Source organism: Phyllostomus discolor, chromosome 12 (genome assembly GCF_004126475.2).
Source record: "Phyllostomus discolor isolate MPI-MPIP mPhyDis1 chromosome 12, mPhyDis1.pri.v3, whole genome shotgun sequence".
NCBI lineage: Eukaryota > Metazoa > Chordata > Mammalia > Chiroptera > Phyllostomidae > Phyllostomus > Phyllostomus discolor.
This window is the reverse complement of record NC_040914.2, coordinates 65,778,637-65,796,777: the sequence shown is the minus strand read 5'-3', so window position 1 is coordinate 65,796,777 and position 18,141 is coordinate 65,778,637. Positions and strand designations below refer to the sequence as shown.

At 42.1% G+C, this 18,141-nt stretch overlaps 1 protein-coding gene across 5 annotated transcripts in view; it reads left to right on the top strand.

Moving 5' to 3' along the window:
• The window catches only part of WDR59 (WD repeat domain 59), an 81,031-nt gene that overhangs the window by 48,037 nt on the left and 14,853 nt on the right, over nucleotides 1-18,141 (top strand). For 2 of the 5 annotated variants that reach the window (XM_036012217.1, XM_028501761.2), the window contains 6 exons: nucleotides 2,377-2,472; nucleotides 2,627-2,783; nucleotides 3,487-3,556; nucleotides 8,604-8,757; nucleotides 12,318-12,374; nucleotides 17,802-17,935. In XM_036012217.1, the coding sequence (XP_035868110.1) occupies nucleotides 2,377-2,472; nucleotides 2,627-2,783; nucleotides 3,487-3,556; nucleotides 8,604-8,757; nucleotides 12,318-12,374; nucleotides 17,802-17,935 (668 nt within the window). The other 3 variants (XM_028501762.2, XM_036012218.1, XR_004900063.1) reach the window with 3 other exon arrangements.

Genomic DNA, 18,141 nt, shown 5'->3' with positions numbered 1-18,141 from the left:
AAGTCCTCTGTCCTGACACACTGCAGTGTTAACACTTGCTGTTCATTTTGTGTGGAACACAGTAGAGCACTGGCTCTGGACCTTTTTGAGGTCGTGGACACTCTTTGAAAGTCTAATGAAAACTATAGACCCTTCCCAGAAACACTGCACAATGTTGCATATAATTTTGGAAATATTAGATATGAATAATACGCAGTTTTGTAATTATATACAATCTGTTCAGAGATTGCATTAAAAGTAAATATTAATCCCAGGTTAAGAGCCTTGCAATACAATTTCATTTATCTGGAAACAACAGGCAAAATGTATTCTGAAGATAAGATATTTTGTTATTATTTTTTTATCCTCACCTGAGGACATTTTCATTTGCTTTTTTAGAGAGAGACAGGGAGATAGAGAGGAAGGGAGAGAGAAAAACATCAGTGTGAGAGGACCATCGATTGGTTGCCTTCACACCAGGGATCCAGGCTGGGACTGAGGGTCACACACGCCTCCACCTGGACCAGGGATAAACCTGCAACCCAGGTGTGTGCCCCGACCAGGAATCAAACCCATAACCTCTTGGTTAATGGGACGGTGCTCCATCCACTGAGCCACACTGGCTAGGACAAGAAAAGATATTTTATAATCAGGGAAAAAAAGCATACGGTCATTTAAAAAAATCCATTCCATAAAGAGAGACAGTGCCACCCTTGAGGGACCCTGTGTGTCTGAAAGGATGGCAGTGCTGAGGGGAGAAGGCACAGCCCGGCCCCTGGTCTGTGCCCTGCAGGTTCGGAAACTGGCCTTGTCAGTTCACACAGAGCGCATCAGGCAGGGTTCCCGTGAGCAAGCCCCATGGGCTGGGGCTGACACACCCTCCTCAGTGCGGGCAGCTTCACACGCGCAATGACCACGATGTCCTGACAAAACCAAGTTTGCCTCAAAGCTGTGCACCTTTTGCCTGGTTTGTCTCATAGGCACTTTATCTTCTTGGAGTATGAGCTGTAATAAAATTTTTATTTTATTTTCAATTAAATTTTATATTTGATGCTTTTAGTTTCAGGTATTCAGCACAGTGGTTATACAATCACGCACTTTACAAAGTGTTCCCCCCTAATATTTCAAGTATCCGTCTGGCACTGTACCTAGTTATGTAGCCAAGAAATTTTTCAGATATTGTAAGGATCTCTGAAATTACTTAGGTTTTGTGGTATTTGACATTTTGTACTTGGAATTTGAATATTTCATTGTCTTATTTAGACATATAAAAAACAGATTTTTCTTTCGGTTATAAAAATTATAGGATTAGAAGTGTCTTTAAAGGTTGGATTTGGTTGGTGTGGCTCAGTTGGTTGAAGCATTGTCCCATAACCCAGAGGTCTCGGCCCAGTCAGGGCACATGCCCAGGCTGCAGGTTCAGTCCCCGGCTGGGTGTACCAGAGGCAACTGATCGATGTTTCTCTCCCTCTCTCTCTCTCTCTCCCTTCCCCTCTCTAAAATCAATAAGCATGTCCTCAGGTGAGGATAAAAATAAATAAATTTTTAAAAATGTTTAAAGGTTGAATTCAGTGCTGCCTAGTAGAAATACAATGCATGCCACATGTAATTTTAAAATTTCTAGTAGCCACACATAAAAAAAATTTTAAGTAGGAGGTTAATTTCAATTAATCTTTTTACTTAATCTAATATATCCAAAGTATTAATATATCAACATGTTATCAACATGAAAATTAACATTATTGAGGTAATTTACATTTTTTTGGTATGAATTGGTGTGAATTTCACACTTTACAGCACACCTCAGTCCCAGCAGCCACACTTCACAGGCTCGGCATGCCCGTGTTGGGCAGCAGGGGTCCAGTCTACATGCCTGTCTTCATATGTGTAGGGCACAGCATGTGCCTTAAAAGGATGGGGTTTGTATTTTTAAGCAACCAAAAAAAGGACTCGTTACAACTTTCACTAACGTGAAATCTGTTCCCCTGACGTATACAAGTATGTATCACTCAGAGCAGTTTTTAGGTCAGCCCAGAGGGAATTACTTCTACGGTACTGAGGTTTCTCACGGAGCAGGGGAGGGCAGGGGAGGAGGGAAGGAGCAGAAGTCACTACAAATAGAGTATTCATTCCATTGCTGGAAATGTGCCCTCGCAGACCCAGCGTGTGTGCCTGCCTGGGCTGAGGAAGGGGCTTCTCGAAGCAGGCTCAGAAACGAGCCTTCTCCCTGAGCCTCGGGAGAAGGCGAAAAGCAGGACATTGTGTGGGAAGCCTCAGGCACAGCCGTGTTCCAGTCTGCCTGCGTCTCCTGTGCTTCCGACCGCTTGGAAGAGTAGGAGTGAACCAGGAGGAAGTATGTTGCTATCTATTCTTGACCTTGTTTCGTGCCTTTTCCAGATCCTGAAAGACACCTCCCTGCAGAAAGTGAAACGCAACCAGAGTTGTCTGGAGCCCTGCCTGCGCCAGCTCGTCTCCTGTCTTGAGTCTTTCGTGGTGAGGTTCTTGCACCAACCTGGGCTTTGGTGTTTTGTTTTGTCTCTTCCTCCCTTAGCTCCTGGGCACTCTGGTTTGTAGTAGCGGACCTTTATTTTGTAATTCAGCTCCGAGACAGGTTGTGGTTTTTAGTCTGTTGCTTTTTAAATTTCAGAATCAAGAAGACAGTGCTTCCAGCAACCCCTTTGCACTCCCAAACTCCGTCACACCACCCTTACCCACGTTTGCCCGGGTAACCACTGCCTACGGGTCATACCAGGACGCCAATATTCCCTTTCCTAGGACTTCGGGGGCCAGGTTCTGTGGAGCAGGTTGGTCTCTTTTTGGTTCTCTGATTCTAGACTTTTTAAGAAAGATTTTATTTATTTATTTTTAGAGAGTGGGGAAGGGAGGGAGAAGGAAAGGAAGAGAAACTTCATTGTGTGAAAGATACTATTTGCCTCTTGCATGCCCTTAAGTGGGGACCTGGCCCACAACCCAGGCATGTGCCCTGACTGGGATTGAACTGTCCACCTTTTGGTTCACAGGCCAGCACTCAATCCACTGAGCCACACCAGCCAGGGCTGTGATTCTAGGTTTTGAGAGAGAACACGTTTTCATTTTTTATTTCCTAAGAACTCAAAAGACTTCTGCAGTAGCATTACGTGGTCCAACACCAGCTGGTGTCTGTGGACATATCCTGTGAATGTTCACCAGAATTACTGTCTTGATAAGTGAGGATTTGAGTCTTACTCAGAGTCCTGATTCTCAGTAGGGAACAGGTCCCCTAGCCGGGTGGTATAAAGTACTTGTGAAGACTTTTCAACCCTGTACATCCCATCTCTCCTGGATCCTGGAGATTCTGACCTTTGTCCTTGTTAAGTATGGCTGCAGTCATGAGCCTCTGTACCTCACAGAAATGTGTTCTGTCCTTAGTTATATTGCAATAGACAAAAGATTGACCAGTGCTGCCTTAGGATACCCCACGTCTAGCTCACTGACCTTCATGTGCACATGTGATGTCTTCTTTGTCAGGGTACCTGGTGTATTTCACAAGGCCTGTGACGATGCATCGAGCAGTGTCTCCGACAGAACCTACTCCAAGGTGAGTCTGGGGATACCAATGTAAGCTACATTCTTGAAGTGGGAGGACACCTGGGAATGACCACTGAGTTTGTCTTTGGACAACTTATTTTGTCTTTAGTAAATACCTATTAGGTTTATTTGGGAAAGATTAAGATTCATTAAATCGCAGCTAAGCTTTCTACTGTGAAGTTATGACCAAACCACTAGAAGGAATAGCTTGATAAAAGCTGTTGTCAAAAAAGGCAAGTTTTTTTTAGTGTGCTTTCCCCTGTTGCTAAAGTATGATTCGAGCATTAAATACAACGAGAAAAATAGTGAGCGATCGTTTGGAGCCCCCACCAGTAACATGCCACTGCTGGCGTGACTGCGGCATGTTCACATCTCTTTAACCGTGTGAGTCGTATGTGGGCAAAACTCAGGCAACAACGGAGTTTTAAGTTAAATTATGAAAGCTCTTCTTCTTTTTTTTTAAACTCATCCCAGGGAAAGCCACTGTTAGTAGATTAATGTGTGTGTTTTCTGTTTAGCCTTCATTACTTTTCTCCTTTTTTTAAGAGGCAATGTAGTGTAGCCAGTGGGAATATGGACGTTAGAGAGAGAGGGAGAGGGAAATACAGTGTGAGAGAAACATCGATTGGTTGCCTCCCGTACGCACCCTGACCGGGGACCGAACCCACAACCTAGGTATGTGCCCTGACCGGGAATGAAACACATGACCTTCTGGTGTATAGGATGATATTCCAACCAGCTGACCCGCCTGGCCAGGGCAGCTCTGTAGTTTTATGACCTGAGGACTGTGCTTGATTTTCCTCAACAATAATTGGGGATGATAGTGGCACCTACCTCCTTTACTTGGAAGATTAAATGAGTTAATTTGTGTAATACATTTAGAATGCTGTTCTAACTGCATTTTTTATTATTACTACTTTTGGAAAAAAGTTTTTATTAGTAGTTTTATTGAGATGTAATTCACAAGAGGATACAGTTGACCCATTTGAAGTGTGTAATTGAGTGATTTTTTAGTATGTTCACAGATATGTGCAGCCATCACTACAGGCAACTTCTAGAACATTTTTATTATTCCAGAAAGGAACTGAATGTCTTTTAGCTGTCACTCCTCCCCCCAAGTCCCCTATTCTTTCAGCCCTGGGCACACGCTGTTCTACTTTCGGTCTGTAAATGTGCGCATTCCAGGCATTTCATATAAATGAAATCACACAGGATGTGGTCCTTTGTGACTGGCTTCTTTCATCTGGTGTAATGTTTTAAGGATCATACATATTATAGCATGTATCAGCACTTTATTTTTTTGCCAAATATTCATTCATATATATATATATATATATATATATATATATATATATAATCACATTTTATTCATTCGTTAGTCAGTGGGCATTTGGGTTATTTCTACTTTTTGGATATTATGAATAATGCTGCTATGAACATTTGTATACAAGCGTTTGTATAGACATACATTTTCATTTTTCTTGGGCATTTCCTAGGAGTGGAATTGCTGGATCATATGGTAAAGTTTTTTTCTTTAATTAATAGACTTTATCATTTACAGTACTTTTACATTCATAATAACACTGACGGGGAAGTGTAGGAAGTTCCCATATATCCCTGTTCCCCTCACCCCCCACACACAACATCCTCCATAGTACTGGTTTTTAAAATTTAAATGTGATAAGTTATATACCATAGACTTCCAGTTCTACACTATGGTGACCGTGATAACTTCTAAATCCTCCTGCTACAAACACCTGGATGTACTGGTGTGATATTTTAGGACACTTATGAATGAATAGCTGAACTAACAAGAAAGGAGATTGAGTCAAGTGCATGAGCGCTGCTGTCCTAGGAGTTTGCCAGTCTCTGCAGTAACTCAGGCAGATGAAACCTTGGCCCTGAAAGAACTAGGAGTTAAGTGCTAGAGACCCCTTACATTACACTGGGCTCCTTATTTGAAAGATTGGACTGGAAAACAGTCACTCTCAAAGGAAAACAAAAGTATATCTATGTCTGATCTTCAGATCAGAGGGAATGTTCCTGTTAGAAGGTTTTTTATGCTAATGGTATTTTTAAAAAGATTTTATTTATTTATTTTTAGAGAGGCGAAGGGAGGGAGAAAGAGAGGGAGAGAAACATCAATGTGTGGTTGCTTCTCATGTGGCCCCCACTGGGGACCTGACCCGCAACCCAGGCATGTGCCCTGACTGGCAATTGAATTGTTGACCCTTTAGTTTGTAACCCATGCTCAATCCACTGAGCTACACCAGCCAGGGCCTAACAGTATTTTATTTAGTTATAATTTATAGCACAAAATTGTGAAGTGTATATCTTGATGACCAAGCACCCAGATCAAGACACAGAGCATTGCCCTCACCCCAAAACTTCCCCGGTCACTTTGCCTAGAGGAAACTGCTACTCTGACTTCTATCACTGTCATTTAGTTTTGCCTGTGCTTGAATTTCATCTAAATGGGCTCATGTGGCTTGTGCTATTTTAATTTTATTTTTATCGTTTATGCTGTTACAGTTCCCACTTTTTCTCCCTTTCCTCACCTCTACCCAGCCCCACGTTCTCCCCTCCCCAAGCCAGTCCCCCTGTTGTTGTTCGTGTCCACCTGTTGTTCGTAAATGTTCTTTGGTTAATCCGTCCACCATCTTTTGTTTTGTACACTCCCCCTCCACCCAGCATGTGCTATTTTATGTCTGGCTTATTTTGCTCAACTTAATGTTTGTGAAATTGATCCTTATTGTTGCATATACTCATAGGTTCATTGAATGAAAATAATACAGTTTATTTGTTCACTCACCTATTTTCTGTGAGTGAACAGAAATATAAGTCCTTTTATGGATGTGTGTATGAATGTCTGTACCTAAGGAGTCATGTCCCTGGGTCAGAGGATAGTTGTGTGTTTAATTTTATTAGAATTGCCAAAAAAAGTCTGTGCTCAGCATTTGTGCTGTACCATTTTACGTTCTACCGGCAGTGTTCTAGAGTTTCGGTGGCTCTGCAGCCTCTCCAAAACTTGGTGTTTTCACTTCTTTTACCGTCAGCGTTGTGGTGGGTGTGTAGGATTATTTCCCTGTGGCTTTAATTTGCATTGCCCCTGGTGATGACTGGTGATGTTGAGTCAGGTTCCTGTGCTGATTGAGCATCTGGGTATCTTTTGAAATGTGCCTGTTGAACTGTTTTGCCCATTTTTTAAATTGTTTCTTATTATTCATTAACTTTTTATTGTTTAAAGATTTTATTTATTTATTTTCCTGGCTGGCGTAGCTCAGTAGATTAAGTGCGGGCTGCAAACCAAAGCATTGCAGGTTCGATTCCCAGTCAGGGCACATGCCGGGGTTGCAGGCCATGGCCCCCAGCAACCACACATTGATGTTTCTCTCTCTCTGTCTTTCTTTCTCCCTCCCTTCCCTCTCTAAAAATAAATAATAAAATCTTTAAAAAAATTATTGGCTTAAAAAAAAAGATTTTATTTATTTATTTTTAGAGAGGGGGAAGGGAGGGAGAAAGAGAGAGAAAGAGGAACATCCATGTGCAAGAGAAACATCAGCCAGTTGCCTCTCACTCCCCCAACCAGGGAACTGATCTGCAACCCAGGCATGTGCCCTGACTGGGAATCAAACTGTAACCTTTTGGTTTACAAGCTGATGCTCAGTCCACTGAGCCACACTAGTCAGGGTTTATTATTTATTTATGGTAGTTTTTCATTTTGGTCAAGTCCTTTGCTAGATGTATGTATTGATTTTCTTTTAATCTGTGGCTTGTCTTTCTCCCTCAGTGATTTTTGATGAATAGCATTTTTAATTTTTATAAAGTTCAATTCATAAGTTTTTAAATTTTATGGTTAATGCTTTTGTGTTCTGTCCAAAAGAATATTTGCCTTCCTGAAGGTCATGTAACTATTCTGTGTTTCCTTTCAAAAGGTTATAGTTTTAAATTTCCTATTAATATCTATAATTAATCTCAGATTAACTTTTGTGTGTGTTATGAACTAGAAGTCAAAGTTTACTTTTTCTTCAGTAGAGGGTATATCACTGATACAGCACCATTTACAGAAAAGATTTTTCTTTTCTCATTCTGCATTGGTACATTTGTTGAAAATCAATTGATCATGTTTGTGGATTTATTTCTGGATCTTTTTTGTTTAATCAATTTGTATCTTCTGATGCCAGTACTACTCTTACTGTAGCTTTATATAGGAAGTCTTCCAATCTGTCTAAGTCCTCTAAGTTTATTATTTTTATTTAGGATTTGTGTTGGCTATTCTAGGTCCTTTACATTTCTTTCTTTTTTTTTTTTAATTTTATTTATTTATTTTTAGAGAAGGAAAGGAGGGAGATAGAGAGAGAGAAACATCAATGTGCGGTTGCTGTGGGTCATGGCCTGCAACCCCGGCATGTACCCTGACTGGGAATCGAACCTGCGACACTCCGTTACATTTCTATAAAAGACGCAATCAGCTCTTTGGTTTCTATGATAAAGTTCAAATTTTGATTGGAATTGTTTTGACTCTGTAGATCAATTTGGAGAAAATCGGTATCTTAACAATATGGAATTTTCCAGTCCACTAACATGGAGTACTTTTCTGTTGTCTTAAGTCTTCTTTAATTTCTCTCAGAAATATTTTGTATTTTAAATGCACATTTTAAAAATTAAATTTGTTTCTAGGTATTTGATGTGTTTTGATGCTTTTGCAAATTAAATTTTTAAAATGTTTATTTTCCAAATGTTTGCTTCTAATATATAGAAATATAATAGATTTTTGTAGATTGACCTTGTATCTAAATTCACATACTAGTTTTAGTAGTTTGTAGATTCCTTTGAATTTTTTATGTCTGTGTATATAATCATAGAAACATTCTCTACTTCTGCAGATAAAATGTTTTTCCATTCTGAAAGTTCTCTTTGGTTCTTTTTTGAAGTTTGCATTTTCCCCCATTTTATCCATCTTTTCTTCTTGGTTCCATCAAGCGCTAAGAACAGCACTACTTAGAAATGCGGAAGGATTGAAGCCAGTATGGATAACGTTGCATTTTCAACCACAGATCTCTCTCGGCCTTGTCTGCTTATCATACTGGCTTGATTGCACCAATGAAGATCCGCACAGAGGCCCCCGGGAACCTTCGCTTATACAGTGGGAGCCCCACTCGCAGTGAGAAAGAGCAGGTCTCCATCAGCTCCTTCTACTACAAGGAGCGGGTAAGCAGCAGAGCCACAGCCCCTGATTCTTATCCCTGCCCTGGATTCTTCTTTGTCTTCCTGCCTGCCACGCTCAGCAGCTAAGTTAGTAATCCCCTCTAGTCTTCCACTTTCATAAACAGTTTGTTAAAGAAAGACCATTGTTTGGTGCCTTTCCATTGGTTTTAACTGCTGTAAATTGTATGTGGGGTGGGGGGGGTGTTAGTTCTTGTAATCCATAGTCTTCTCTCCATTTAACTCTGTTCTTGTAATCCCCATTCATTAAGTTGATTCTCATGCTTTCATATAGAATAATTTAGCTTCAGGTCTTCCTTGGAATTCTGATCTTTGTCAACAACTTAAGGGGTATTTCTGAAGGCTTGGGATCTTGGTATATTTGGAACTTCATATTTGTGAGAAATTTTTAAGTTGATCTCTAAGAGGTTTTGTAGTTTTCCTAAGTCTACACTGAAGTACCCATTTAAATGGACCATTTCATATAAAAATCATCTGAACCTGTCCTTTTGTTCCTGGGTTCTCAGAGAACTCATCATCCCTCAAGCATATTAAGCTGCCAGAAGCCTTCAGTGACAACAGCGTAGATGCTGGCAGAGCATAGGAAGGACTCTGAGATCTTGTTCTTGTCAGATTGAGAGCTTGGCTTAAACAGGCTTTTAACTAACATGATGTTTGAGCTACTCACAAACTCATTACTTAGGGATTCTTTGTTGTTTTCCTCCACTAATTAGGAAATGATGGATTGACTTCCATGACAAATTTTTAATTGAATTCTTTTAAATAAACCAATATCTAGTAAGGGTTGGAGGTGTCTTCACTTTGTTTGCAGCATACTGTCTGATCTTCTTGGTTCACACTGGTGGTTAGGCCCCTCTGACTTTGTCGTCTGAAATGAGTGGCAGTAGCTGATGCTTAAGACAGGACCAGAGCTGGGCAAAATCTTTCAGTCAAACATGGACAATGATTTTTTTGTTGCCTTTCTGGCCAACTTTTTATAGTCCCTTCCACACATCTCAATGAATTCCACTTCTCTGGCTGTATAGACCTTCTTGGAATAAAAAAAAATTTTTTTTAATGCAAGCTAGCCAGTAACTGGTTAGATGATTTGATAAACTGGTGGGAACTAAGACAATTTTAATCAACATGCATGCTAGCCACACAGACTCATGGTTGGGTAGCTGTGGGGGTTTTCTTTAGTGTCGCAGCTGGTCGAGGAAATCTTTTAGTCAGAGAGGCAGTTCTGGATTCCCTCGAGTCATGTCACGTGCCACTCATGCTTGGGTTCAGATTGGGCACAACGCATGGACTAGCACTTGCGACTTTGTGACAGTGTGTACGGGTCATGTTCAGTCAGAGCAACTCTGGTTCCAACTTGGGACCTCTCCTGATGCAGAAGCATTTGTAATTCCTGCACCCATGGTTTCGATGGTCTGGCCTCTTTTACTACAAACAGCATAATCATAAAGAGGGACCCAGGAAGGAGTGTGGTATTTCAGTTTGGTGCGGTTCCCACTGTGCTGCTTCTCTGCAGAAAATGGGCTGTGATCATCCCCGAGGATGACATAGTGAGTGATCTTTAAGTTTTATTTCAGATAATGAGCAAGTAAAATGGGGGAGACACTTACTATAATTTTGTATGAAACCTATATGGCTATATAACATATATACAGAAAAGATCACAAATCAAAAGCATGTAATTCAGTGAATTAACAATCATACTGGCCAGGAAATAAAACATTGCAAGAACCCTAGAAGCCCTGGGGGAAGGAAGAAGGCACATTTCAATGGATGACATAATGATTTTTAGGTTAAATCAAATGAAATTGGTGATACTGACTATTCTCAGTCTTAAAGAAAAGTTTCAGTTGGTTCAACCTAATAAAACATTAAAATGAGCAATTCAGTTATTTTGTGACGAATCTGAAATAAACTCATCTCTGCCTGAAGTTGTTCGTGCCCGTCCCATTTACATGGGGGGAGGGGGGAGGGGGAGGAGTAGAGGAGCAGAATGCAGCCGGGCCGCCGCACAGAGGCCTGCTCCTCTTCCTCCTGGACAGCCGGACGGGTCTGTGCCTTCGGGAGTCTAGTCTCACGGGTCAAATGATACCACTTTCATTACTTTTGTTCTGGAACTGATTCCAGCTTACTAAAGTTCCGTTTTTATTTTCAGCCTAGATTTTTGTCCTACGTATTTCTGTTCTCTTTTAGATCTCTATCCCTGAGATCTTTGACTAACATAAAGGAAACTAATTCAGCTGCCCAGATCTCTGACTAACATAAAGGAAACTAACTCAGCTGCCTAATTCAGTGTAGCAATGACGGTGTTGTAGCCTGTGTTGGCAATCACAAAATCATGTGGAGCCAGTGGGGACTCTTGTCCCTTGCTCTTGTTTTTGTGTTTTGAACCTACCCTGCTTAGGTTGTGTTGTTATATCAAGCTAAATGTTCTCCAGGTGTAATTCCACGGCTGCTTCCAAAGTTTTTTAAAAATATGAGACACCTTTCATAGGAAGTTAGAAAACACAGAGAGATGCTAGCATTCACTTGGTAACTGGACCAGCTATTAAGAGTTCATGAAATATGGCTTACTCTAAGGGTGAATTGGAAGGCTCAGAACTTCTGAGAAACATTAGGCATTACCCTATAAACATTTGAAAAATTTTTCTTTTTAAAGTTTTTTATTGAGAGATTTGTTGTTGTATTTTAACATTTTTTAATTAAAAAATTTTAATTGTATTTTTTCCATTACTATCTGTCCCCCCACAGTCCCTTCCCCCTACACCCACCCATCTCTGCAATCACCACACTGTTCAACATTTACAAAATTTTGCAACCTCCCACATTTGCTTCAGTTTATGTGATTAAAATACCTATAATGTGAATAACTGGGAAGATCTCAAAGTTGCTAGAATAACTTCTGATTTCCATAAACAGTGCCTGTGTTCCCAGTTTCACACTGATTCTCATGCTGTTAGCAAGAGTGACCTTAAGTCCTTCGCCGTAGCTCCCTCTTCCCTGCATTTCTCTGGGGCTCTCGCTTCCCCATGGCTTCACTCTAAAAATAGTCCTGCAGTCCCAAGGTCAAGATTTCCAATTTCTCCAATGCCCTTTAGCCACACACTAAAATGATGTGGTACTGAGTGTATGGAAGAACTTCTTCCCTTTTAGGAATGAGACCCTTCTCGAGCATACCCAGTCCACTGTCACTCCACTTGCCCCGTGACCCTGATCTTCGTTAGAGAACCACCGACTTGATCACTGTACCTGTGTCAGAGCAGTGTGGGCGTCAGCCTCCTTATACCCTGAAAGTGTTTTGGGCAGAAGAACAAGGACGTTGGAGCTGGGTTCGGAGTGTGACGGGTTGGGAGGGAGGTGAGGGAACCCACCTATCGCTGTGTTACATTCAGTTTTTGTAGTCATTTCAATCCCAGTTTTGTAGTATATTATGGTGCCCTTTAATCCATCAGATGTATGGGAAGCTTTCATTTCATTCTATATTTTTCCCTTTTAATTTTCTTGGTGTTTTTCTTCCCTCCTCCTGGGTGTAACGTTTTCACGCACAGATGTCTCCTCGCTCTGCCCGGCGACGTTGGTCCATACAAGCAATTAACGACTTCCCGGTACTGTGCGCTGTGCAAATGCTCTCCTTGACTAATTCTGTCTCTGCCCAAAGGCCCAAGAATAAAATGCCACCTGCCTGGCTTTGAGGAACCTGAAATGACGAGCTGGCTGGGCTTCAGGACCAGCAACAGTAAATTTCCATTCTCAGGAGTCATGTGCCAAGGGCTGCCTCCCCAGCAGTTTCCCTGGCAGTTTCAGACAGGTGAATGCCGATACCATTAAGGATCGTGAATGGACTTCTGACAATGAAGCTCAGTACTGGGTTTCTTGGGAAGAATCCAGTTGTAAACCTTGAGCTCACCTGATTTCATTTGGAGAATTGGTATAATTTCATAGAGCTTTCAAAAGCTACCTTTGGCATTGGGGAAGCAGAGGAAGATATAAGAGGCTTCCACCATTCTGTCTGTTTTTATCATCTTGGTCTGATTCAAAGAGGGAAGTGCCCACCTGCTTCATTGGCTTGACACGGAAGCTAGTGCTTCTCCTTTGGCAACTACCCGTAACGATTTTTTTCCTTGCCATCAGTATTTTGCACTGACAATGGACAAAACTGTGTTATGGACATCCTCTCTTCCTTTTCTTTCTTTCTTATCCTGTTGGCCATCTCCCCTCTTCTGTCTTCCTCTCCCACCCCCTTCGCATGCCAGCAGTGCCACGGGGACCGCAGGCTGTACAAGGCAGCCGTGGGGCCTTAGGGTAAATTTCGTTTGGTGTAAAAAAATACTCAGGGGGACATTTACAGCCTTTTCGTATAAAAACCAGTTGAAATCAGGAGCCCTGATTAGCTAGTACCACTGCTGCCAACAACGTGCAGGTGGAGCTGCCAGTGTGGCCGCCCTTCCTCCAAACGCCTTTCCCAGCCAACGCGACTGCTGAACTTCCACGGAGTTTTCCTGCAGTCCCGCTCCTGCTGGTACTTCAACAGGAGCTCGTCTAGACTCACTGCCCACTCTGCTGATTATGCACTGTTGATGGGATTGCTGCAAAGCAGTTGGTTACTTATTCTTGGGCTGTTTTTGCATTTAACCCATTTATCGGCATCGATGTTGCCTCCGATTGTAGCAGTAACACTGGTGGTACAGTCGCAAGCTGGCTGTTGGTTGTCATTCAGTGCTATTTGCACCAATGCTTCTCTCCCTCCCCCTCCCACCTGACTCGTTTCTTCCCTGTCCTCTTTCCTGTAATTCCATGAACCCCGTCTTGGTGTGTTCAGAGGAGCATCCCCGTGCTCATTATGTGATAATTGTCTGTGTTGCTTTGTCTCTCTTTTCTCGATCCCTGCTTATAATCTGTGGGGAAGGGCATTTTTTCTCGATGGGGCATTGAGAAGACCTAAGAGAAATGCAGAGTCCTTTGCTTCCCAGAGATAACTGATTTTACTGCGCAGAAAAGTATCTGTGTTTTAGCCCGTCAGAGTGAGACTGGAGCAATGCAGTAGGGTTAGGGGGCATTTGGGTCGGAGTGCCCTCCCCTCACCTGGAAAGATCAGCCACACTCAGACTGGTGTGTCATTGTTCTCTCCCTGTCGACACCTGACAGTTACACAGACAAGAGGGACTCCTAAAATCGCACAAGGTGTTAAGGGGAAAGGACGCCTTGGGGAAGGATGGAATACGGACCCTTTTTATCACTAAAGCTCTAGAAAGACACCCTGAAAAGTTGTCCATGCTCATTAGGGAGCATCAGTGATTTGAGATTTAGCATGTCTTCATTTAGGCAGCCTTTTTTATTTGAATCCCTAAAGTAATTGGGCACTAGACAGGATTACTGAGTGAAGGGGAGATATTTCATATTTTAAAACCACCAACCAACAGACTTAAAAAGAAACTGTTTTGTGACTGCTTAAAGGTGTTTGATAAAGTACTTCTTGCTGGATTAAATGAATGACCACTGCTGTCCCATAATTGCTTTTATAGTTTGATTCTTGGTGACGGCTATAATTAGGTGAGCCTATGTTGGGGAAACTTCTCCTATTATAGGCTGGAAGGCAGCCTTTCATAAACAGGTTTCATAAAACATCACCTATGCATCAAACAGGTCAAACAGAGAAGCACCTAGAAGCCTGGTGTCTCTCAAGAAGTTGACAAGGAAGTCCCAGGAAATGCAGACTGTGCTTCCCATAATCCAATGAAGGATAATCATAGATAGTTGTCCAAGACCACTATCTTTACAGTTTCATCAAGTACTTATTAATGACTCATATTGCTTGGTTTCTACTGATCTCTGTAAACCAGGACTGCAGGTGGGGGCAGAGTCCTAACACATCTCATTGGACTCCGAGTCTTCTCTGTGAATGCACCTAATCCCAACCCATCCATAAAGGTGATTAAACAGAGTGAGGCGCAGGCTCTTGACCCTGGCCTGAAATGCAGCACCTAGGTCTGAGTGTGGTGTGCCCTGCGTGAAGCCACCTAGCTGCAGGAGCTGCAAGCCTCTGCCGATCTGCAGCACGCCGCTCTGGCGTAGCATGATAGTTACAGTGCTTGGCAGAGAGGTGACTGTAGAAGTGAGTAATTGTAGAGGATAGGCCTCATTAGAATCAGATGCTGTTCTCCTTCTATGCAGAAGTGGATCCATTTAAAAATGGACCAAGGTATTTCCATATTTACAGGTAGCTTAGTCAGGACTTAATTTTTTTCTCCTTTTAATCTAAAATCATACTCTTAAAAACAGGTTAACAAATATGGGCTTAGTAGCCTGACCGGCCTGTGTTTGAATCTCAGCTCTTATGAGTGTGGCCTTGAGTAATGGAGGCCATAGCTCTTTTGCAAGGGAGCTGTAGTGAAGGCTAATGCTCGCATAGTAAGCAGTGCGTGGCAGGAGCTAAAGTTACTGATGGCAGGCAAGCCTTTAAATTCTAAGTCAAGTGTCTGTACACTGGACTTGTGTCCAGACATCTCTCATTTCCTGCATATGGGAGCCTGTGTAGCCATTTGTAGGTAAGGCTCTGGGGAAATAGGATAATTGCTCATGATCTTCCATGTTCATTACCCACTCTGTGCAAGTATATTTGACATTCAAAAATTATCACCTTTAGAAATCACTCAAGTCTACCAGGAAAACCATTTTTAAATGAGCTAGGCTATTTGCAAATGAACCACTTTCAGCACATGGGTCTTAATATTATATTTTTATTGGGTTTGCTTAAAAAAGTCAGGGTATTGTGGTGGTTTTCACTGTGGCCTGAAAGCTATAAACCCCCTCCCTTGTGAGCCTCTGTTTATTACCCCTTTTTAGTTAAACAGGGCTAGTTTATTGCTCAATTGTTCAAGTGCTTTTCATTTTCTCTTTGTACTAAAGAACCAGAATGACTACCTGGAACAGTGTTTTAGAAGCCCAGAAGACTGTTTAGATGGATCACATGCCCTTCCTGGTCGAGTCTTTATAGTGTAGATCCCTTCTCCTCTCTTCTCCTCTCCCTTTCCTTCCTTCTCTCCCTCTCCTCTCTTTTTTCTTTCCCCCTCCCTCCCTCCCTCCCTTCCTTCCTTCCTCCAGTACCCTAAATCTCATGTGAGATGACCAGTGATATGGGACCTCTGGGTTTGTCATTTCCTGGAATTTTTAAACTCTTGGAAACCTGGATGAAAATCATAGTGAAACGAGTGTGTGTACTTATACCCTCCCTGTTCTAGTTAGCCACACTGCTGTTCCCATCTCTGCCAAATTACCCTCCCTACTAAAACCAGTCATACCGTAATACCAGTGCGCACACGACGGTGTCATCTGTGTTGGTTAACACTGCCTGGCTCCAGTCCATTCTGACAGGTTGTTTGCGCTGTAGCACACTCTCCCCTTACTTGCATCCACGTCAGGATATTTATGGCTTAAAGGATAGTGCTTTTTGTGAGTATGCACATAATTCAAGTTTAAAAAATAATCAGGGCTAGCAGAGAATTGAAGGGCTACCCCACAATAATAGATTAAGCTTCATCTTATATTGCAGAATAATGTCTTGTGTATAGATAAATAGTAAATAGTCATTGGTAACAACTGCTTCTTAAGAGCAAATGAGTTAAGGTCTAAATTGATAATGAAGCATATGTATTTACCAATTACGATAAGCAGTTCAAATATTTCAGTTAACTTCTTCACTTGCCTTCCTTGAACTAAGCCCAGGTGTCCTGGATTTGGTGGGTTCCATAACACTGGCTGACCCTGTGAGGAGTGACATGCCTCGGGCCACTTCGGGGTTAGATGGGACATCGGGGGTCAGAGACGTCTGAATATGGACCGTCTCTAATGTGTGGAAGAGTGATTATATAAAAATCACTGTGGAAGATGAATTTGTGAGTCATCTAAGTAAGCAGCAAATCTAAAACTCTGGAGGTTCATACACATTCATAAAAGTTACAGATTTTAAAACGGCACTTTTTCAGGTTACCGTGTGCACTTTCCTTTCCACTGCCCCTCGTTAACCTCGGGAGACGGGAGCAGCAGCTCCTCTGAGCCATGTGTTTTCAGTGAACGAAGAGAGAGCGACCTGAGACTAAATTCACAGCAAACGAGTGATTTGCCTAGGGTTACCTTGAACCAGCGCAGGTGGCGAAGACCTGTAACTTGGGTTTTGGACCCCAATGGCAGGCCCTTCCACTGGCTCCTTTTCATCTTGTGTGAACAAACCCGTCTCCTCCCTCAGCTGAGTCACTCTGGTGGCCCCCTTTTAATTTCTGGCAATAAAATAAAAGAGAATACCACTCCCTTGGCTGGTTGTCATTTCAAAGATACCAGATGGTGCTACTCTAATAATTTCCATTCTCTAAGATAGCTCTCATTTCCCACATATGGGCTGCTGTGTAGCCATTTGTAGGTGAGCTCTGGGGGAATACGATAATTGCTCATGGTCTTCCATGTCCATTACCCACCTCCCTCTGCTCAAGTATTTTTTGACACATAAAATAATTACTTTAGAAATAATTCAAGTCTGCTAGGAAAAACAGGATAATTCTCTTTGAGCTACTAAGTTCTTCTGTCTGCCCACCATAGATGAAAGCTTGCAGAGCCCACACTACATCTATTAAAACGTTTTTAGAAGGAAAAAAACCCTTAGATTAGTTTCAAGCAAGAACTTTGAACCTAACCTTGAAAGTTGTTCTCCCACATTTTTGTGGTCTTTACTAACTTATTTACCTGCTGTTCTTTTTCGTCTTTATTTTTACAATCCTGGCTTCAGGATGTGTGTTGTTGAGCACCCACAGAATGTACCTGGTTCTGCCGCAGGTGCTTGCTTTCCTGTTAGGCTTTGGGACCAAGAGCTCAATGCCCTCTGTTATCCTTTTGTTTCCTACAGATGCTGATTCATGTAATTGTGGGCATGATGTAATGCAAAGTCTCTGCAAATTGCCAGTGACCCAACTATGATGTGCTCTGCAGCTGTAGGTTTCCACTCAGCAAAGTCCCCATTAGTTATATCTTGTCATCTCCCCCAGAAATCGAGGAGATGGAAAAGCAAGCGTGAAGGATCAGACTCAGGCAATCGACCAATCAAGGCTGCCGGGAAAGTCATCATCCAGGATATCGCGTGCCTTCTTCCTGTTCACAAGGCATTGGGGGAACTATACATGTAAGTTCACACTTTCAGGTGTGCCATGCCTATCATTTAGTCAGGATTGTCAAAGTTTTGTTGTGTTTTGTTTAAGTATTGGAACTCTTTCTTCAAAAGTAGTTTTAGGAGAAGCCCAGTGAGTTAGCTTTCCATTGCTGCATGACAAATGACCACGGACCTAGTGGGTAAAAACAGCGAGCCTTGTCTCACAGTTTCCGTGGGTC